Below are 23,953 nucleotides of genomic sequence, written 5' to 3'. Positions count from 1 at the left end.
AAAATTTCCAAAATCCTTCTGTCACCCCAAAATTCTCTATGAAATGCACCATGACTCCATTTTGGGTTTGTTGTCTCTTTTTAGCAGGGCTATAACATAATTGCTTGAGCCAGAGATTTAATGGTGAACAGGAGCATCCCCTGGAAGCCAACATATGGATAGCAGGTATAATGAGAGCGAGCTCCTAAGAGGGAGAAGATTCTGGAGGTGAGGGACACCCCAAAACTGAAGGCTAAATTGTTTAGCAGCCCCTTCCCAAGATTGCCAGAGCCAATCTTGAATATTATCATTTCAGTTTTATCTTTATTACAAAAGTAGCTTATACTTTAATAAGTATACTCAAGCCCCTCCAAATTCTTTTCAAAATATTTAAAGTAATGCGAGGAAATTAAGTCAAGTGGAACTTAAATAACGACGTTTTTATAAGCTCTAAGATCTAGCACAATTAAAAGTATGAGTTATTAAAATCAGAATGGAATTACTGAAAAGCCAAAGCCCATCCACCCTGACATTCTAATATGTTCAATCATTCATCTATTCTTGCACTGAACAGTTACTGAGTGACTATTAAGTGCTGGGTATTACAGGCAGGAGTGAGTGGAACACTGTTGTTATCTGCATATTTAATAATTTCAGAATGTGTTTGGATAAGTGAGGCTTAAGTGTGTGGGGCACAAATACTTTAAGGCATGAGTGAGGCTACTGGCTCAGGGTCTTATCTACACTCTGCATCCTTGGAAACTTCACTTGATGTCAGAATGGGGTTAATGCTATCCACATTCTTCTACTACACCATCTTGTCTGAAGATGAGTGAACTTAATCAGTATTTACTGTAAAGTCCCACAATTTAAATACCAGGCGATTATAGCATATGGGTTTTTGAGCCTGATGAATCTTGTATCAATAAATACCCAAAATATACAGAAGATTTCTCTTCATGGCCTCTGATATACATGGGAACAGTGTGAAGAGTATGAAATGGAAATCAGTGTACCTTGTGCAACTCTTTGAATACTGTGCAAAATTGTTGGTGTTAGAATCATAAATTGGAACACTAAAACAAGGAAAATCTGTACTAGACACCACTTTGTTATGCAAACAAAACAAAACAAAACAAAAAACAACCCACCAGAAAAACAACTTTGTAATGCAAGTATTTAATGCACTCAGCTGAGAGGAAGCCTTCACAAGTTAATTTGTCTTCTGATTTACCTAATTGCTGCTGCTGCTCAGATTCTGCCTAACTCCAAAGCAGTTCTATCTCTGATACGGGCAGCTATAGCACCCACAAATTTTCACTGCATTTGGAATTCTACCTTTTGTTTTGCAGATAAAGGGCAAGAGATCCAGAATGCTTCCTAGGAGCCTGAATAGTACTGGTCATGGGAGAGGGTACTGATAGTTATGGGCCAGAGTTCAGCATCTGTAGGAGAGGCACTCATGTTTTTTAATACATTAGTGATAGGTAAGGTCCTTTAAAGCATGGGGTTCAGGATAAGGGCCACTCCTGTCTAGGTCTAAGCGCCGTAGTGGTTAGTGAAACTGGGAATTTAATGCCACGTTCATCTGCAGGGTGATCTAGATGGCTGTGGGCTTCCCAGGTGGTGCTAGTGGTAAAGAACCCACCTGCCAACGCAGAAGACATAAGCGACCCAGGGTTCAGTTCCAGGGTTGGGGAAGATCCCCTGGAGGAGAGCATGGCAACACATTCCAGTATTCTTGCCCAGAGAACCCCATGGACAGAGGAGGCCCTCTGGGGTTGCAGAGTCCAGTAAGACTTAAGTCACTTAGTATGTGCGTGCTAGGTGGCTGTATTTTTCTTAGAATTTCTTCAGCATCAAGAAAGACAGTGCTAGAATATTGGCTTAGAAAATTATAGCAAACCTCTAAGTTTGACTTTCCCCAAAACTAGGTATAAATGATAGTGCTATGAAGACTTTTTAAAGAAAGGAAAAGGCATATACCAAAAAGAGGATAGTAAAGTGAACCCCATTTCCCAAGAATTACCCACTGATGGTCAGTCTTCATCTATACCCCTACCCATTCCTCCTCCCTCAAAGACTCATTTTAAAGCAAATCCTAGGTGTTTTATAAGTGAAAATCGCTCGGCCATGTCTGACTTTTTGCGATCCCACCGACTATACAGTCCATGAAATTTTCCAGGCCAGAATACAGGATGGGTAACCGTTCCCTTCTCCAGGGGATCTTCCCAACCCAGGGAATGAACCCAGGTCTCCCACGTTGCAGGCGGATTCTTTACCAGCTGAGCTACCAGGGAAGCCTAGATGTTTTCTTTTTCTTTTTTTTAGATGTTTTCTAACATCCTATTTATTTCTAAAAGATATAATCACAATACCATTATCCAATGATTCCTACTTAACTGCCCTTCACAGCTTCATCCTTGTGAAAAGCACTGTGTGGTTCTTACCTTTGAGGATGTAAACTGTTTGCCATGAAGAAATAGTGGTGTAGTGTTCCGCGTGTTTGAAGTCACAAGATCTGAAGAGGTGTGCCATCCATGTACAGTTAAAGCTACACTAAATCTGTTTGTCTGGCTTGGCTTCAGGAACTGCATATTTTGGACCTAACTGACCTGGTTTAATTTTTTTTTCCCCTTAACCTCTGGAAAGCAAGGCGTGGGAAGGAGATTTGGTGTCTGTGTTAAATGCGGAGGCGTGTTTGAACTTGTTTCTTTTTCCAAAATGTACAAGTGGCTGAGCGAACCATGGACTTACGTGAACAAGTGCTGCAAGAAAAAAATAAAAGAGAGAGAGACAAAACTGGCTGAGTTAGGAAAAATCGTCGGCTTCGGGTCACGTTCTTGCAGTCGGCAGTCCCGGCCGGTTTGCTCCGGGCGTGCTGGAGGTCACCGGCCTCGGACTTGGTGCCTGGGTCTCGGGCAGCTCTCTGGCTCCAGGGCGTTTCCTCCTTTTCCGGCCTCGGAAAGTTTTGTTTTGGTCCTTAATTCCCTATCAAGGAAAGGCACCCTGTTAACCATTTCTCAGTCTCCTCCGGTTGGCTAGAGGCCAAGTTTCCCCCATCCCAGTCGGCCCCAACTTGGGTCCCTCTCCGAGATCCTCGAAAGCTCAGGAAGCGAGTCTTCTGAGGAGGGAGAGAGAAGGCAGCCTGGCGGTGGGTTCCACTGTTTCTGGCCGGCCCTTCTCTTCGCTCCGTCCCTATGCCGGTACCCAACGCACAGCGAAGGGTGCGGGCAGTCTACCGGGTGATCCTCCGGGGCCGGGTTCTCCACCATTCCAAAAAGAATACTCATTCTCCGACGCGCCAGCGATGGGCAGAGACCAAGAGGACGAAAAGCCCGGGAATGGGGCCTAGGGCGCAGGCGCAGCCCAGCCTGGGCGTTTGAAGGTTCGCCCCGCGGCGGCAGCCGCTAGGTGGCGCATGCGCCCTGGAGGGTGCGGGCAGGTCTCCGGGAAGAAGGCGGCGGCTGCAGCGAAAGGCGGGGGCGCCGTGGGGGCCGGGCCCGTGTTTACGGAGCGGCGGGAGGGCGCGGACGCGGAATCCGGCGCGGCGTCGGCAGCGGCACGATGGTCATGGCGCATTTCGTTGAGAATTTTTGGGTAAGAGAAGGATGTTGGACATGGTGTGGGTTTCGGAGGCCGAGAGTTTCTCCGCCTGACCTCGGCCTGCGTGCGCTTCGGGCGGTGGCGGCGGCTCCGCGGGCAGGGCCGGCGTCCTCGGACCTCCGCCTGCTGCGTCCCGCCTGGACGAAGCCCGTCGAGTGACGACGGGTCGCCGGCCGCGCCGACTCGCGGGCTCGCCGCCCCGGCGGGGGGCGGGGGCTGTCAGCGCGGCCCCTCAGCCCGCGGCGGGGACGCCGAGGGGACGCCCGGCGCCCGCCGCCCGCGCGGGGACAAAGCGCCGGATGGGGCGGGAGACGGGAGCCGGCCCCGCGGGAGACTCCCGGCGCCGGGCGCGCTCCGCGGTTCGGACGCGGACGACGGGCCCGCGGCGCGGCCACCCCAGCTGCGCGCTGCCGGCGAGTGCGGCCCGGAGCCGGGCGGGGAGGCTCGCCTCCTTCCCGCCCCCCAGGCCCCCATCTTAGCCCTTCGGCCCCCCACCATTTCCCCACGAATTCCCGGGCGGACTTGGGCTGGATCAGCATTTCCTCTCGGCCTCGCAGCTCGGCTCGTTGGTCTGCGCCCAGGACTTTGCCTCTGGGCCTGTTCACAAAGCGTACAAAAGTTGAATTTAGTGTAACTGGATTCCTTGGGCTTGAATGCACCCATACTTCCCCTTGTTGGGCTCCTTCGCCTTCCTCATTCTTTCCACACCTCTCCTCTAAATTCAGTATTGGTTTTAAAGGTGGTTCTCTGAGAATGACTTCCCAGTTTCCCAGTGGCGTGTTTTTCTGCAGTTGCTGTTTGTTGTGTCGGGGAGTAGAGTTCAGCCGTGTACAGGAGTGTCTCAGGAATCCCATTTCATGGCTTGACAGTTGCAAGAGGTACAATTCCATTTTAGTTAAGATGTAGAAATATTTAAAGTGGTACGCATAAAGTGAATAAGGCATGTCTTAAATTCTTAGTTTCTAATTCACCCACAGGTTTGCTTAGTAATCAAATCAGTTCATAGTTATTTGTCTTGAATGTTCCTTGTTTTCCACAAGGGACACAAATACTAGACGTCAGCTTTGCCTTTTTTTTAAAGAGCTTTATTGAGGTACAGTTCACTCGCCATACAACTCATTTAACAATTGAAGGAATTTTCGTATATTCATAGAGCTGTGCAGACGCCAACGACGCTTTACTGAGGTATAATTCACCTGCCATACAACCCATTTAAATGAACAATTCAGGGTTTTTCGTATGTTCATAGAGTTGTGCAGGCGTCAACCACGCTTTTAGAGTAATTTCTTCATCTAAGGAAGGATCCCAGTGTTTATTAGCAGTCATCTTTCCTTACCATGTAGATTTGTCTGCGCTGGGCATAATCATATAAGTGGGTTCATACACGTGGTCCTTTATGACTAACTTCTTTCATTAACATCTTTCCAGGGTTCACCCAGGCTGTGGCATGCAACAGTAGTTAATTCTATTTTAGGGTCAAGTAATGTTTGTGGGTGCGTGTGTATCCTATTTTATTTAGCCATTCATCAGTGGTAGAGGTTTGTTTGGTTGTGCTTTTGGGCTGTTACCAGTAATGCTGCTGTGAACGTTTTTGCACAAGCTTTGATGTGGGCACATGTCTTCATTTCATTTGGGAGTCGAATTCCTGGGTCATACAGTAACTCTGTGTTGAACATTTTGAGGAACAGCCAAACATTTTCCAAAATAGTTGCACCATTTTACAATCCCACTAACAATGTCTGAGGGTTCCGGTTTTTTCACATGCTGGATGGACTACACTTGTTGTTATTTGTCTTTTATTGTAGTGGATGGGTGTGAAGTAATACCTCATTGTAGTTTCGGTTTGCACATAACATAATTTTGTAAGTATTATCTCCCATTGTTTGGGTTGTCTTTTTCACTCTTTTGATAGTGCCCTTTGAAGCATGTAAGTTTTAAATTTTGATGAAGTCGAATTTGTCTAATTTTTCTGTTATCTGTTACGCTTTTGTTGTGATATCTGAGAAGTCTTTCTTAACCCAGGATCACAGAGGTTTACTATGTTATTTCTGTGGGTTTTATATGACATTTTAGTTCTTACATATAGGCCTATTATCCATTTGAAGTTAGTTTTTGTGTACAGCCCTGGGAAGAGGTACACTTTTATTCTTTGCACGTGGGTTTAGTTGTCCCAGCATTATTTAAAAGGCTATTCTTTTTCCATTGGATAGTTTTGGCACTCTTGTCAAAAATCAGTTAACAATAGATAATATGAGTTTTATTTCTGGATTTTCATTGGTATCTCTATCCTTATGTTAGTACCACACTGTTTTGATTACTGTAGCTTTCTAGTAACTTTGAAATGTGGAAGTGCGAGTGCTCCAACTTCATTTTTCTTTTTCAGCATTAGTTGGCTCTTCTGGGTCCCTTGATTTTCTATATAGCCTATTGATTTTAGACTAGTTTTTACGTAGGCAGTTTCTGAAACTTCTATAAGGATTGTTTATAATTTGGCGTTCTTAGAGTTTTCTGTATTTTTTTTTTTTTTTTTTGATGCATGATTGTGTTTTTGAAGTTTGATAACTGTGCGTTAACGTTGAAAAGTTACGTTTTGTTTTCTGTCCATGATTTTGAACATAGCCTTTTGGGGATGTGTTTGGCTATTTTATGAATAATGTTTTATGAACATTTTTGTGCAGATTTTTGTGTGCCCCTTGTTTTCCCTCTTAGTAGAGGCATGGGAATAAATTTGGATATCTGAAATGTAGAGAGAATCCCCAGTCTAGTTTATGTTTTAGTGTATGTTTAGTGTTTGCTTTCACTTCCAATATTGTGTATTCTTAAAATAGACTGCATTTTATTTTATCTCCAAGCCTGGTTGTGGCTGAACGTGCTAAATTGGCTCTTAAAAAGCTCCAAAGAATGATAAATGAACTGGAAAACCCTGAGAACTAAATAACTTCTGAAAATTCTTAGCTGTCTATTTAGACAACTTAAAAATTTGCATATTTCTGAATCATTATAAAATAATTTCTTATTATAGAGAGTTTATTTCTCTATTCAATTTCACGTTTCTCCCCTAATGTTTAAAGTGGCACTGTCAAAACAAAATAAAACTTGTCAAAGTGGGGTAATGGGAACCTTTAGAGCCTTAGGTTTCTAACCAAACAGGCTATTAATTGTTTTTTTCCTTTCATATAAAAAGACAGATCTTTTGTTGTGGCATTTTGTTAGAGGAAAATTTGAATCATTCAGACTCTCTTCGAGTTCATTTGAAAGCAACACATCCTGCCTTTTTCTTTATAGTTTTTTCTTAACTAAAACTATATGCTATGTTACAAATTCCTTTATTTAATACTAACCTTTGAAGAGGAAAATATATACAAAACTTCCTACACAACAGGTGTTTTGTTGCTGATAAGTCAGTTTTTGCCACAGAGTATAGTGCTGCAAAGATAATCAAGTAGAAAATGTTTTTCTTTCTATTAAAATTAGATGGCAAGAATAATTTTGATAACATATCCACAGTTACCTTTAGTATATAAAAACAGTTGTTAGCCCTTCAAAAGATTATTTAACTTTTTTTAAAAAGTTACTGACAAATATTACAGTGAAGAAGTGTCTCCAAATGCTGCTTCTTTCTCAGAGTCCAGTACTAGTTTTTAGTACTCTTCAGATTATAGATGTCCACTTTAAATTATAATGATTCAAATGGTGATTTATATTTTTTATAAAGCCCAAATTATTTTAATTCAGGAGTTAAAAGGTGTTTTTATTTTAAAGGAGTAGATTTCGTAGTAATAAGGGGAAAAAACATATTCTCCCAAAGACACCAAGTATTTTTTAGCATGCATTACATTGTAATAAAATGACATTTTTACTTAGGTAACTTTTTTCAAAGATCTCCATTCAGCATATCAAGAATGAATGAGTAACAGTTATCTTAGATATTTTTGTTCTGAATCTTTTTTTTTTGGCTGCAACAGGTCTTAGTTGTGGCACATAGGGTCTTTACTTGTGGCATGTGGGCTCTGGTTCCCTGACCAGGGATCGAACCCCAGGCTGCTGCACTGGGAACTCCAAGTCTTAGCCACTAGACCACCAGGGAAGTCCCTGTTCTGAAGTTTTTCTTCCTTTTGTTTTCTTTTCTTTTAGTGCTTAACTAGTTAAGAAGTCTCATGTCATTTATCTGTTGATTTCACTGGTATTGTAGTGCTTTGCTTTTAAATGAATTAAGAGCATCTGGTTATACCGCTCTCTCTGTATCCTTGGGGCATTGTTTCCGGGACCAATACCAATATCTACAGGATGCCCAGTCCCCTGTGTGAAAGGCATATGATGCTGTATAGCCAAAATTTGACCTGTCATTACATGGATAAACTGGGAGGGTTAAAATTAAAAACAAATCTGGAGTTGCTATGAATAAGGACTATGGAATGCAAACCATTATTGTGTTTTTGCTTGGTTATTTAATCTAAATTTAGTATCCTACATGAGAGACTAATGGCACCCCGCCCCCCACATACATATATACACATTCTTTGGGGTTATTTATCCATATGAAAAATTTAAAATATACATTTTTAGAAAATTAGTTGAGGTGACCATAGAAACCCAGAATATAGTGTTACTTGAAATTTACAAATATTGTAGTTAGAGCTGATCCCATCAGATGATATACGAAAATTTTTTAAGGATGTACGTTTGTATATTTCCATATGTATGTTAACATAGTTACATGTTTTAGTATTTAACAGGTGCAAAAAGGAATGTAGTATAAGATCTCCCTCCTTTTATCCACCCACCAAAATCTCCCAAAAGGCAATTCACTGTTACCAGTTTCTTATGTAGCTTTCCAGAGGTAACCTATGTATATACAAGCAAATAGCATATATGTTAAAATGTGTTATTATATGTTAGCCAGTTATCTATGCCCAAACTTTTTTCAACTGCAACATGCTATGAAAACTCAAACTACAGGTTCATCTATCTTGGTTCAAGTAGACCTGTCAGGTAGCTATTATATAATTATATTATTTCAGATGAAACTGAATTTTATTGTCAGTCCCTTAGGTTTTTTCCTGGGGGGGAGGTGGAGTGGAAGGGTGGTTTATTTTTTGTTTTTGCCTTTATTGTTGAAATTGAGAAATTGTTACTGATTTAGTCTCCTTTTACTAAATTTGCTAAGAAATATAGTCTGCATTTACTAACAAATTGTTACTGATTTAGTTCAATTTAGGGGAAGGACTTTAGAGAATTGATACAGAGTGATAAAAATTTGCTGTCTGGGTTCTTTTCCAGCCCTACAGACTGAATCTGAATTGTTCGAATCCTTTCAGAACTACTTAAATCATTTAGACAAAGGCATGGGAGAACAGTATGCTTTGTGTCGTCCTGCAGGTTTGATTAGCATAAGCCCTTTGGAAATACATTGTTGTTGTTTAGTCCCTAAGTCGTTTGTCCAATTCTTTTGTGGCCCCATGGGCTGTAGCCCACCAGGGTCCTCTGTCCCTGGGATTTCCCAGGCAAGAATACTGGAGTGGGTTGCCATCTCCTTCCCCAGGGGCTCTTCCCAACCTGGGGATGGAACCCGCATCTCCTCGTCTCCTGCGCTGGCAGGCGGATTCTTTACCACTGGGCTCCCCGGGAAACACACGTATGTTTTGGGAGGAGAGCAAGTAATTTTTTGAGTCATAGGGTGTCTTCTCAGATTATCCATCCTGATTTTATAATTGTGGAACAATATAACAGAAGTGCACTGGGAAGTCTTTCTAGAAATACAGTGCAAGGAAAATTGTGCAGAAAGGAGAATAGGGCTTGTCTTTATAAATTTATCTAGTGTGGAAAAATTAAGATATTTGAATTGGGAGAATTTTAGTAGAAATCTGGCCCATAGGGATAAGCAAAAATTGGTTAGATGTGAGGAAAAACAAAAGCCAGGCAGTAATGGAGACCTATAATTATAGTTGACCCGTGAGCACTATCGGAGAAGGTGATGGCACCCCATTCCAGTACTCTTGCCTGGAAAATCCCATGGACAGAGGAGCCTGGTCGGCTGCAGTCCATGGGGTCGCGAAGAGTCAGACACGACTGAGTGACTTCCCTTTCACTTTTCACTTTCACGCATTGGAGAAGGAAATGGCAACCCACTCCAGTGTTCTTGCCTGGAGAATCTCAGGGACGGCGGAGCCTGGTGAGCTGCCGTCTTTGGGGTCACACAGAGTTGGACACGACTGAAGTGACTTAGCAGCAGCAGCTTGAGCACTATGAGGTTTAGGAGTGCTGACCTCTGCGTAGCTGATGCTTCCTATCCATGGTTGTCTGTAGTGGGACTCTGCATCCTTGGATTTACCAAGCCCCTGATCGTGTAGTAGTACTGAAGGAGTTGCTATTGAAACATGTAAGTGGTCCTGCACAGTTCAAACCTAAGTTGTTCAGGGTTCCTCTGTGCATCTGCTGGTAAGGAGGCTAGAGAACATTGCTGCAGTGGCCAGAGGCAGAGAGGATTACATTGGGAAGTGATTAGTGAACGGTGTGATGAAGTTGAGGCACAGGATTCCATCATTTCCATCACACATGCTCCGTGATGGAATAGCAGGAGTGAAATGTATGGAAGATATGACAAGCATGTTTGCTTGACTTGAGGGAAAAGATAGGAAGGTACAATACAAGTAATGCAAATTAGTGGCTGGGACCTTAGATAAGAAGTGTTAGTTACTAGTGGCTTAATAGCCAGTGACTGGCTCATATCATGAACTCCGTATTGCAAAATTCAGACTTAAGTTGACGAATGTAGGGAAAACTGCTAGGCCATTCAGGTATGACCTAAGTCAGATCCCTTATGAGTATACAGGAGAAGTAACAAATAGATTCAAGAGATTAGATCTGATAGACAGAGTGCCTGAAGATCCGTGGACAGAGGTTTGTGACGTTAAATCATCCCCAAGAAAAAGAAGTGCAAGAAGGCAAAATGGTTGTCTGAGGAGGTCTTAAAAATAGCTGAGAAAAGAAGAGAAGCGAAAGGCAAAGAAGAAGAGGGAAAGATACGTCCATCTGAATGCAGAGTTCCAGAAAATAGCAAAGAGAGAGAAAAAAGCCCTTTTTAAGTGAACTGTGCAAAGAAATAGAGGAAAACAGTAGAATGGGAAAGACTAAAGATCTCTTCAAGAAAGTTAGAGATACCAAGGGAACATTTCATGCAAAGATAGGCACAGTAAAGTACGGAAAGGGTATGAACCTAACAAAAGCAGAAAACATTTAGAAGAGGTGGCAAGAATACACTGAATCTTAATGATCCACGCAGATAACCACAATGGTGTGATCACTTGCCTAGAGCCAGACATCCTGGAGTGTGAAGTCAAGTGGGCCTTGGGAAACGTCGCTATAAAACAAAGCTAGTGGAGGTGATGAAATTCCAGCTAAGCTTTTTCAAATCTTAAAAAATGATGCTGTGAAAGTGCTGCACTCTATGCCAGCAAATTTGGAAAACTCAGCAGTGGCCACAGGACTGGAAAAGGTCAGTTTTCATGCCAGTCCCAAAGAGGGACAATGCCAAAGAATGTTCAGATTAATGCACAATTGCACTCATTTCACATGCTAGCTGAGTAATGCTCAAAATCCTTTAAGCTAGGCTTCAGCAGTATGTTAACCAAGAACTTCCAGATGTTCAAGCTGGATTAAGAAAAGCCAGAGGAACCAGAGATCAAGTTGGCAACATCCTTTGGATCATAGAAAAACAAGAGAGTTCCAGAAAAACATCTGCTTCATTGACTACTCTTAAAGCCTTTGATTGTGTGGATCACACCAAATTGTGGAAAATTCCTGAAGAGATGGGAATACCAGACCACTAATACCTCCTGTGAAACTTATATGCAGGTCAAGAAGCAGTAGTTAGAACCAGACATGGAACAATAGACTGGTTCCAAATTGAGAAAGGATTACATCAAGGCTGTATATTGTCACCTTGCTTATTTAACTTATTTGCAGAGTACATGATGCAAAATGCTGGGCTAGATGAAGCACAAGCAGGAGTCAGGATTACTGGGAGAAATATCAGTAGCCTCAGGTATGCAAATGACACCACCCTTATGGCAAAAAGCGAAGAGGAATAAAGAGCCTCTTGATGAAGATGAAAGAGGAGAGTGAAAAAGCTGCCTTAAAACTCAACTTTCAAAAAACTAAAATTGTGGCATCTGGTCCCATCACTTTATGGCAAATAGATAGGGAAACAATGGAAACAGTGACAGACTTATTTTCCTGGGCTTCAAAATCACTGTGCATGGTGACTGCAGCCATGGAATTAAAAGACACTTGCTCCTTGGAAGGAAAGCTATGACAAACCTAGACAGCATGTTAAAAAGCAGACACATTACGTTGCCTACATATGTCCATATAGTCAAAGCTATGGTTTTTCTGGTAGTCATGTACAGATATCAAAGCTGGGCAATAAAAAAGTCTGAGCGCCGGAAAATTGATGCCTTCGAACTGTGGTGTTGGAAAAGACTCTTGGAGAGTCCCTTGGACTGCAAGGAGATCAAACCAATCCTAAAGGTAATCAACCCTAAATATTCGCTGGAAGGACTGATACTGAAGCTGAAGCTCTAATACTTGGGCCCCCTGATGCAAAGAGCTGACTCATTGGAAAAAGACCCTGAAGGATTGAAGGCAGGAGGAAAAGGGGACGACAGAGGATGAGATGGTTGGATGGCATCACCAACTCGATGGACATGAGTCTGAGCGAGCTCTGGGAGAGAGTGAAGGACAGGGAAGCCTGGCGTGCTGCAGTCTGTGGCGTTGCAAAGAGCAGGACACGATGAGTGGCTGAATAACAACAGTCAGTGAAGATGCTTTTCCTTTTTTTGGGGGGTGTGTGTGTGTGTTCCTTTTTATTTATAGCTTATGTGATAGTTAAAAGACATAACTAAGTAAAAATTACCTATAGCCTTTTGTTCCAAGATTTTCTTTGGAAATACAAAATTCTTAGTGAGTTCTACTATATACTTCTGTATCTTGATAGCTTCAATGATACTAACATCAAAGCACTTTTCTCGTGATTAAGTATTCTTTGAAAATATTTTCAGGATAGGTTTCATGGAGTAGATAAGATGTCATTTTTAGCATTCTCCTTTTGGATATTTAGGTTATTTTCAGTTTTTGTTTTTCTCTGTTCATGAATTATGAGGATTGGTGATTTAAACCACCAATTAATGTGAATGAAATGCCAGATTAAGAAGGTATCCTTGTGTGTCTTTCCAGTCATAGACTGAGAAGTTTTTGAAAAAGCTGAAATTGTTTTATTTTTCATTTTGAAAGTAATGAAAACAAATTTATATACAGAATACTACAGAAAATTTGAAATATAAAACAGTAGAGAATTAGCTCAAAACTATTTGCTTCTGCTGTTTTTGTTGTATCTGTAAAATATTTTTTTATATGGCCTAAGGATTTAACTAACTGGAAGAGCTGAGTTGTAATTTAAAAGATATGGGAGGAGTATTTGAGGGGTGAGAAAATGAACTTTTTTTTTACCTAATAAGATTTGTTTCTTTCAACCAATCACAGATGTGTTTGAATGACTACTGTTCTGACTGCTGAGCAGTACTCATTCTACATGTTAATCACTGTTTTCTGCTTTAACAATATCTTGCCAAGAGCTCTACATAATAGTTTTAGTGATCTTGTGTGAAAATTTTAATACGTAGAGGTTATAACTTGTGGTTGAAGTCCTGTTCACCTGTAGAAAAACTGTGTGCATGTATTCTTTTTTTCGTAGTGGTTTTCAAGGCAAAAAAGAAATGGCCCTGGAGGGCCATTTGTTGGGCATATTTGTTGAATTCCTATAAAAAATATCTAGAAAATTCCTCACTAGAGGGGCCATTCTTCAAAGCATAAAAAAACACAAAACTTCAGAATTAGTTTAATGTTTCATCATGTTTTTCAGAGAAGGCAGAATAAAATGAGATGATATCAAACACAAGTCAATGTTAGGTTTTGCAGTGACTTGTCCTAGGTTACCTGTTAAATGTCAGTAAGAGCTGGAGTAAAGGGAGAATGTAGAAAGGTTGGAAATGATGATATTCATTCATTTTTGAAGCAGTTTAGAGTGGAGAGGAACCTTAGGCATGAAATTGCTGTTCACATGACAGTGCCTCCTGATCCTTTTCTCAAACTTCCAGAAAAAATTTTTGATTAAAAAGGAAACTAGGTAAAATCAACTTTTTAATAAATAGCCTGATTATGTAGCATGCACTCTTAATCTTTTGCCTATTTTCTAGTTCTTTGACTTACCCAAAGTGAAGAATACCCAGGTTTTTAATTTTAGTGTTTAATATACGGTTGCCCTTAAAAGTTCTTTGAAGGAGAAGTATCAGAGCCCAATTAAAATCTATAGGATTTACAGTTTTGTGCTTTTTCATTATTACTTTCCATGGCCCTCTAAAACCCAGATATGCTGACAGTTCCATTTTCATTCAGATAGGAGTTTCATAGCATTATTAATACAGTGCACATTTTTCTTCAGGTGGAAATACTTTGTATTTTGATTGTATTTTGTAACTATTAAAAAAATAAAAGCGTATAGTTATGAGATCAGCCAGAAAAGTGAATGTTTTGAGTTGCCAAACTAGCTTTGATGACTTAAACATTTTAACTTGGAATTTCAGGGCTGCCTCACTTGTAGACTGTATGTTGTATGCTTAGTCGCTCAGTCGTGTCCGACGCTGTGCAACCCTGTGGACTATAGCCCACCAGGCTCCTCTGTCCATGGGTTTTCCAGTCAAGAATACTGCAGTGGGTTAACATTCCCTTCTCCAGGAGATCTTGACCCAGGGATCAAACCCAGGTCTCCTGCATTCCAGGCGTATTCTTTACCATCTGAGCCACCTGGGAAGCCGCAAGACTCTATATTAGACCAGAAAAAAATCTGAACATTTTTAGTGACTTGTTGGCCTATTTATAACTTAGTTATCTTTTCGGCTAAATTTCACTTAAATTGATGATTTAGATATAAAACAATATGCATAAATGATCTCGTTTTTATATTAAAAAGAAGCATGCTTTTATATGTATGCAAAGGAGGAATCTGCACTGATACAAATCAAACTGTTAATTTCAAGAATCTTACTTCAATTAGCGTCTTTAGAAGAAATGATAGGTACTAAGTTGGTCTTCTCTTAATGGATCTGTTAAAAAAAAAAAAAAAAAAAAGCAAGTTCCAGAAAAACATCTATTTCTGCTTTATTGACTATGCCAAAGCCTTTGACTGTGTGGATCACGATAAACTGTGGAAAATTCTGAAAGAGATGGGAATATCAAACCACCTGATCTGCCTCTTGAGAAATCTGTATGCAGGTCAAGAAGCAACAGTTAGAACTGGACATGGAACAACAGACTGGTTCCAAATATGAAAAGGAGTACGTCAAGGCTGTGTATTGTCACCGTGCTTATTTAACTTATATATGCAGAGTACATCATGAGAAATGCTGGGCTAGAAGAAGCACAAGCTGGGATCAAGATTGCCAGGGGAAATATTAATAACCTCAGATATGCAGATGACACCACCCTCATGGCAGAAAGTGAAGAACTAAAGAGCCTCTTGATGAAAGTGAAAGAGGAGAGTGAAAAAGTTGGCTTAAAGCGCAACATTCAGAAAACTAAGATCATGGCATCTGCTCCCATCATTTCATGGAAAATAGATGAGGAAACAGTGGAAACAGTGGCAGATTTTATTTAGGGGGGCTCCAAAATCACTGCAGATGGTGACTGTAGCTGTGAAATGAAAAGACTCTTACTTCTTGGAAGAAAAGTTATGACCAACCTAGACAGCATAAAAAAAGCAGAGATACTACTTTGCTAACAAAGGTCCATCTAGTCAAAGCTATGGTTTTTCTGGTGGTCATGTATAGATATGAGAGTTGGACAGTAAAGAAAGCTGAGTGCTGAAGAATTGATGCTTTTGAACTGTGGTGTTGGAGAAGACTCTTGAGAGTCCCTTGGACTGCAAGGAGATCCAACCAGTCCATCCTAAAGGAAATCAGTCCTGAATATCTGCTAGGACAGATGCTGAAGCTGAAACTCCAATACTTTGGCCACCTGATGTGAAGAGCTGACTCATTTGAAAAAACCCTGATGCTGGGAGAGATTGAAGGCAGGAGGAGAAGGGGACCACAGAGGATGAGATGGTTGGATGGCATCACCGACTCAATGGACATGAGTTTGGGTAAACTCTGGGAGTTGGTAATGGACAGGGAGGCCTCCTGGCATGCTGCAGTCCATGGGATCGCAAAGAGTTGGACATGACTGAGTGACTGAACTGAACTGAAAGGATCTGTATGATTGTAGACTTCCATCTTTAAAGGATAATGAAACTTTTTCCCACTTCATATTAGGAATTTTTAAAAAGATTTTTACACCTGTTTGTATTGGATTATGACAAAATTTTATTTACCCTGGGCACATTCAGGGGGACTTTCTATGAAAATGTTACCTCTTTGCAGCATGCATTGAGATTGGCAGAGAAAAGATCCTCTCTCAGTCTGAGCCTTCATTGTAGTTGTCCTTGGATCAGCAATGGTGTTAGTAGCTGTTCTTGTCAGTTAATACTGAAAATTTCCCTGCTAGAATTGATTATCAATAATATTGATAAACTATTATTTAGTTGGGCTTCACTGGTGGTTCAGGTCTTAAAGAATCCGCCTGCAATGTGGGAGACTGGGGTTTGATTCCTGGATTGGGAAGATCTCCTGGAGAAAGGAATGGCTACCCACTCTAGTATTCTTGCCTGGAGAACTGCATGGACAGAAGGGCCTGGCTGGCTGCAGTCAATGGGGTCACAAAGAGTCCGACACGACTGAGCTGCTTTCATTTCCCTTCGTTGTTTAGTTTTTTAGACAACTTTATTGAAGTATATTTTGTGTACCATACAGTTTTTCATTTGAAATATACAGTTTCATTGTTTTGGTAGTGTTCACAGATATTTGTAAACCATCATCACAGTCAAATTTAAATTACCTCAAAAAGAAATCCTGTACCTTTTATCAACCCTGTCTCATCCTCACCCCGCCTCAAGAAACGCACTAATCTACTTTGTTTCTCTCTTCTGGCCTTAAATGAAAGTGGAATCATATAGACTAGCTTCTTTCTCTTAGCATAATGTTTTCAAGGTTCATCAATACTATAGCATGTATCAGTATTTCATTTCTTTTGTGGCTGAATCATATTCCAGTGCATGGGTATATCACATTGCTTATCCATTTGTTAGTTGATGGACGTTTGGGTTGTTTCCATCTTTTGATTATTATGAATAATGCTACTCTAAACATTACAAACATTATAAGCATTTGATATACATTAGTGTACTGATTTGTTTTTGGGGACATAGGTATTTTCTTATATGTTGATTGAACTACCGACAAAGACACAGTGAGGGAAGGAGAAGGTGGGATGGATTGACAAGTAGCATGGAAACATATCCATTACCAACTTCCCTGGTGGCTCAGATGGTAAAGCATCTGTCTACAATGCGGGAGACCTGGGTTCGATCCCTGGGTCGGGAAGATCTGCTGGAGAAGGAAACGGCAATCCACTCCAGTACTCTTGCCTGGAAAATCCCATGGACAGATGAGCCTGATAAGTTACAGTCCATGGGGTCGCAAAGAGTCGGACATGACTGAGCGACTTCACTTCACCATATGTAAAACAGGCAGCCAGAGGGAATTTGCTGTGTGATGGAGCTCAGACCTGCTCTGTGACAGCCTAGAGGAGTGGGATGGGGTGGGAGGTGGCGGGAGGGTCAAAAGGGAGGGGACATATGTATATCTGTGGCTGATTCATGTTGATGATATGGTGGAAACCGACAAAATATTGTAAAGCAATTATCCTCCAATTATAAATAAATTAAAAAAAACAATTGAAAGTAAAGCTCATCACTGATGAGTGAATACCTTCTCTTAAAACTTAGCTGCTTGGATTTGAATTTCTTTCTGGGGTTCTAAAATTGACTGCAGTAGTGGTGCAGTAGTGGTGTTATAACTCTGTAAATACACCGACATTTTTTGCATTGTATACTTTAAAAATTTTGTATCGTGTGTGAATTATATCACAATGAAATTGTTACTAAAAAAGAATAAAACTTTGAGAAGAAGGGAAAAACTGGCTGTTGATAATCAAGATTTTATATCAACAATTGTAACATACCTGGCAGAAAATTGCATTTAAAACTGCGTATCACCTTGGCTTTTAACTCTACTGCTTCTGTATTAAAGACTCGACTTGTTTATTACAAAGTTAATCTGTGCTCATTATTCCAGTTTCCAGAATAATTTGCTGTTAATAGCTTAGATTCTTTTTGCATGCATATATGCAGCCTGTTGGGCTTCCTGGATGGCTCAGTAGGAAAGAGTCGCCTGCCAGTGCAGGAGATCTGGGTTCAATCCGTGGGTCAGGAAGATTCCCTGGAGGAGTAAATGGCAACTCGCTGCAGTATGCATGCCCGGGAAATCCAAGCACAGAGGAGTCTGGCAGGCTACAGTCCAGAGGGTTGCAGAGTCACACACGATTTAGAGAGTGACCGTGCATGTGTGCAGCCTGTTAATTTTTTCAATGAAAATCAAATTCTACATGTACTGTTTTACAGCTTGCTTTTTAAAAAAAGGTTTTATTGGAGCATATTTTATATATCATAAAATCTACCCAATATAAGCGTGCAATTCATTGATTTTTAGTAACTTTACTGAATGGTGCAGCCGTTATCAATTTTAGAACATGTTTATCCTCCCAGTGATTAGATTATGCCCGCTTAACAGTTAATACTCTTTTCTACCCTCAACTCTGTAGATTTGCCTGGTCTTACATTTTGTATAAATGGAATCATACAATATATAGTCTCTTGTGTCTGGCTTTCACTTAGTAAAGTGCTTATGAGGTTGATCCATAAGGTCCTATGTGTCAGTGTTTGTTAATTTTTATTGCTGATATGTATTCCATTGTGTGACTCTACCTCATTTTGTCTCTCCATTCATCAATTTGAGACATTTAGGTTGTTCCCAACATTAGATTATTTTTGGCTTTTATGAATAATTGCATCATGCTTTTTTTTTCTCACTTACATTATGTATATCTGGGCAGATTTAAGAGATTAATACTTAATATTCGACTGCAAGTTTTTAATGCAATTAGAAAACACTATATTTCATTGTCGGATATGCTATCATTTGTTTAAGTAGTAATGTTAATGGATGTTTTTGAGTTCTGTTTTTTCACAATTACAAACAGTACTGCAGTGAATATTTTCCCACATTTATCTTTGTATGTGTGTTTTTGTGGTATAGATTTCTAACTGTGGAATTGCTGGGCAAAGGGCATGAAAATTTACAGTTTTAGTGAAATACTGAAGACCAGAAAACACCTTTAGTTATAATTCTACTTGATAATAAAACTGTTGTCTATTTGCTTGTACATTTGTGTATTTGTAGTTAGCTAAGAAAACGCAAGCTCTGCTTGCTTGAGTTAACAGAATATGTTAAGATAAATTTTTTTGTGTGTTGGAAAAAAAACATACTACCAAAGGGAAATGGTCCTTGATGGGGATAAATTGGATTTGGGATTAACGTGTACATACTACTGCATATAAAATAATCAACAGGGACCTACTGTATAGCACTGGGAACTTTATTCAGTATTCTGTAATAACCTATATGGGAAAATAATCTGAAACAGAATGTGTATATATGTATGTGTAACTGAATCACTTTGCTATACACCTGAAACTAACACAGCATTGTAAATCAATTATATCCCAATATAAAAGAAAAATTAAAGGAAATTATAGGAACATACCCACTTCAAGGTCTAAGATGATAAAATGGGTATGTAATTCAGAAATATTTCTTGTTATTTTACTTGTCTTTGAATTAGAATAAAAACATTCAGTTCAGTTCAGTCGCTCAGTCGTGTCCGACTCTTTGTGACCCCATGAATCGCAGCACGCCAGGCCTCCCTGTCCATTACCAACTCCCGGAGTTCACTCAGACTCACGTCCTTCGAGTTGGTGATGCCATCCAGCCATCTCATCCTCTGTCATCCCCTCCTCCTCCTGTCCCCAATCCCTCCCAGCATCAGAGTCATTTCCAATGAGTCAAGTCTTCACATGAGGTGACCAAAGTACTGGAATTTCAGCTTTAGCATCATTCCTTCCAAAGAACACCCAGGGCTGATCTCCTTCAGAATGGACTGTTGGCAGCTATTAAAAGATTAATTAGAACTTGCATGGAAGTACTTGTAGTTTTAAGAAAACTGGTTAATCTCAAATGGTGACAGAATTATGAGTTAGGATTGCTAGTTTCAAGAGTGGTCTTCCCCATCTCCCCAGAATTTCCAGTTTTTTTCAGGTGAAGATACTGCGGCCACACATGTCTAGCCCTGAGCTCTAGTGCTCTGTCTCCTGCTGTATTTCACCTGTGTATAGATGTGTGTGTATGTAATACACTGTCATCTCTTATCAAAAGCTATAAAGCAAGTTTTGATAAGGTAATAGTAGGCTTGGGTTCTTTTTTGGTACTTACCTTTGAACACTTCTCTTTAAGATACATGTATATTTGTGTGTGTGTGTGGAGATAGAGCCACTTGAAGTATTAAAATTTTTGCTTAGTTTTACCAAAGAAAAGTTAATGATCGATTAAATATTTGTGTTAACAGGTTTGTGAAATTAAGAAAACGGTGCCTAGAATCGGGCGTTTTTACACTTTTTAGAGCATCAAATGAGTGAGTGGGCTTCCCAGGTGGCTCAGTGGGTAAAGAACCTGCCTGCAGTGCAAGAGACACCAGAGATACGGGTTTGATTCCTGGGTGGGGAAGATCCCCTGAAGGAGAGCAAGGCAACCCACTCCAATATTCTTGCCTGGAGAGTCCTGTGGACAGAGGAGCCTGGCAGTCTATAGTCCGTAGGTTGCAAAGAGTTAGACGTGACTGAGCACAGCATAGCACCAGCTTATTTCTAATTTGAATATGCATAACCACTGAGCGACTTCACTTTCACTTTTCACTTTCCTGCATTGGAGAAGGAAATGGCAACCCACTCCAGTGTTCTTGCCTGGAGAATCCCAGGGATGGGGGAGCCTGGTGGGCTGCCATGTCTGGGGTCGCACAGAGTCGGACACGACTGACGTGACTTAGCAGCAGCAATGAATATGCATAACACACATTGGGAACCTGACTTAGAATTATGTGCCAGTGAGAACTGGCAGTTGTCAGGGAAGATTTTTGGGGACTGAGAGCTCCAGACTGTGGATTTCATGATTTTAGATTTCAGATTTGTTTTTCTTTCAGGGTTCATGACTATATTATGGGAGTTGGTGGATAGTTTAATTATTTGTAGTTTCTGTAGTATATTCAGGTAAATCTCCAATCTTGGAGATTTCAGGTTCTTGATTATTTTGTCTGTAATTTTATTTACTAATCTTCATGTTGCTTTTTTTGCTTGCTATAGACTAGAGATAATGGTTACCTCAGAGAATATTATTTTGGCTGGGATAAATTTGCATGAAAAACCCAGAGAAAGTAAAGAACTAAAGTTAGATCATAATTTATTTTAAATGTGAAAAATTACAGAAGCAAAAATGGATGTGTTTAGATTTATAGGAGAACTGGAGAAGAAAATGGCACTCCACTCCAGTACTCTTGCCTGGAAAATCCCATGGATGGAGGAGCCTGATAGACTGCAGTCCGTGGGGTCGCACAGAGTTGGACACGACTGAAGCGACTTAGCAGCAGCAGCAGCAAATTTATAGGAGACTGTAGTTTTATATCCTTGATAAAATGGAAATGGATGTTCAGAATGCTAGGGATATTGTTTGTATTACCTCATTACATATATTTTAATTTTTTGTATATGTAACAGTCTGATTACTTGCTATGCTAGCTGACAGGTTTATTAGGAATCACTTCAAAATAGCCGGAAGTGTCTATAATATGTTTCCTGTTTTTGTTGAACTGTGGAAAACTAAGTCTCAGATTGCATAATACTTGCTTTTGGCGTTGCTTTCTGTTTCCAACAAATATGTTCACTTCTTCTTCTTATCACTAAGTGAAGTGAAGTGAAGTCGCTCAGTCGTGTCCGATTCTTTGCAACCACATGGAGTGTAGCCTACCAGGCTCCTCCGTCCATGGGATTTTCCAGGCAAGAATACTGGAGTGGGTTGCCATTTCCTTCTCCAGGAGATCTTCCCGACCCAGGGACTTGATCACTAAAGAAAAACTAAAACTGCTGATCGTAAAAAGAGTTGTTGAACTTAGTTTATACTCTTTCATTTCACCCATAAAATCTCTATTTCTAATGTTTTCTTTGTTATTGCTCGCTAATTTAAATTTGTATTGGATTAAATGGCTCTGAGATTTTCTAGGGTTCTATAATAGTCTGGTTCTGTTAATTTTCCGTTAGTTGAGGTCATGGGGTTGCAAAGAGACACAACTGAGTGACTAACACACAGCCAGTAGTCTGTTACTGCTCTTTTATTAGAGTTTTACCTCCTTTCTCATATCTCAAGTTTACTGAAAGGCTTATATTAGCGATTATAAAGTGCTTTGTGGTATTTAGTGCTTATGTGATTAGTAAATGCTGTTTTGACTCAAAAATCAAGATTTAGTTATTTTAAAGTGTAGACTCTGAGTTAAATAATCAGGAATCCGTCAATATAGGTAAAGGGATTGACATGGGATTTAGTAATGGTCCATGTTTATCTTTCCTAAATTCAGTTCAGTTCAGTTCAGTTGCTCAGTTGTGTCCGCCTCTTTGCGACCCCATGCACTAAAGCACGCCAGGCTTCCCTGTCCATCACCAACTCCCAGAGCTTGCTCAAACTCATGCCCATTGAGTCGGTGATACCATCCAACCATCTCATCCTCTATCATCCCCTTCTCATCCTGGCTTCAATCTTTCCCAGCGTCTGGGTCTTTTCTAATGAGTCAGTATCAGGTGGCAAAATTATTGGAGTTTCAGCTTCATCATCTGTCCTTCCAATGAATATTCAGTATTAATTTCCTTTAGGATTGACTGGTTTGAGTCCAAGGGACTCTCAAGAGTCTTCTTCAACACCACAGTTCAAAAGCATCAGTTCTTTGGTGCTCAGGTTTTTTTATGGTCCAACTCTCACATCCATACATGACTACTGGAAAAACCATAGCTTTGCCCAGACAGACATTTGTCAGCAAAGTAATGTCTCTACTTTTTAATATGCTGTCTAGGTTGGTCATAGCTTTTCTTCCAAGGAGCAAGCCTCTCTTAATTTCATGGCTGCATTCACCATCTGCAGTGATTTTGGACCCCAAGAAAATAAAGTCCTAAATCACACTGCATTTTTTTTAATTTCAAATGTGTTTCATTAATATGTGCTTAATAGTGATTATAGAGTGTGTATATGTATGTTGTGTATATATGTGTATGTAATGTACAGTTTATCAAAGGCTATAGTATTCCTTTGATACAGTTTAAAATTATACAGCGAGGAGCAATGCTTAACTTAAGGAAAACAGTTCATTTGAACATTGGAATTGCATAGTAGTTTTGCTTAAGTAATTTTGATCTCTTTTGTTAAACTAAAAATCTTTTTAAATTTTAGGGGGAAAAGAATAGTGGCTTTGATGTCCTTTACCATAATATGAAACATGGACAGATATCGACAAAAGAACTAGCAGATTTTGTAAGAGAAAGGTATGTATTTTTTAATAAGTCATTTAGTAATTCATCATTGAGAAACATTTCAGAATATGAATAATTGAGAAAATTTTTAGTTGGATTTGAACAAAAGTAATCAACTACTCTTTTAAAAAAGTATACTCTTTACACTTTAAAGTAGTGGTTCTCTGTCATCTATACACTGCGGGCTAAGTAGTGGCTCTCAGTGGCATTGAGTGGTTTGCAGATCACTGCTTGAGAATATTATCTATATATTTCTTATTAAATATGCTATCAAGGTGATAAAACAGGAATTTTGTAGGGTGAGAATTACTGTTTCTTTAAACAAGTATGTCATTAAACATACTACAATAACTTGAAAAGACTTAAGTTTTCTGAATTTGTCATTTAGCTATATATAGTTTTATGACTTTTATTTTTAAAAATCCTTAGTTATGTGTTTTTAGATTGTGCAGATTTATAAAACATAGTTTTATTTAATACGCTTAGCATATAATAGTCAATTAAAAACTGTTAGTATCAGCATAATTTAATTTGATTAAGGCTATTTTGTGGCTGGTCCTACTTGGTAATCTTTATGTGAACACATTTAAAATGTTTTCCTTGCTAATACAGGGATATGTTGCCTTTAGATACAATATGCCATTCATTTATTCTTTCCATATACATCCCACATCTGCTGTGTGTCGGGGAATGTGGCGA

At 39.9% G+C, this 23,953-nt stretch overlaps 1 protein-coding gene across 1 annotated transcript in view; it reads left to right on the top strand.

The window, feature by feature from the left end:
- FCHO2 (FCH domain only 2) overlaps positions 3,426-23,953 on the top strand; it is a 119,381-nt gene continuing 98,853 nt past the window's right edge. Inside the window, exons 1-2 of the mRNA XM_005694563.2 lie at positions 3,426-3,579; positions 23,175-23,266. Coding sequence (XP_005694620.1) covers positions 3,547-3,579; positions 23,175-23,266 — 125 coding nt within the window. The 5' untranslated portion in view covers positions 3,426-3,546. The remainder of the gene's footprint in view (positions 3,580-23,174; positions 23,267-23,953) is intronic.

This window comes from Capra hircus, chromosome 20 (assembly GCF_001704415.2).
Source record: "Capra hircus breed San Clemente chromosome 20, ASM170441v1, whole genome shotgun sequence".
NCBI lineage: Eukaryota > Metazoa > Chordata > Mammalia > Artiodactyla > Bovidae > Capra > Capra hircus.
Note: the sequence above shows the minus strand (reverse complement) of the source record. Positions and strands in the feature narration are given on the sequence as shown.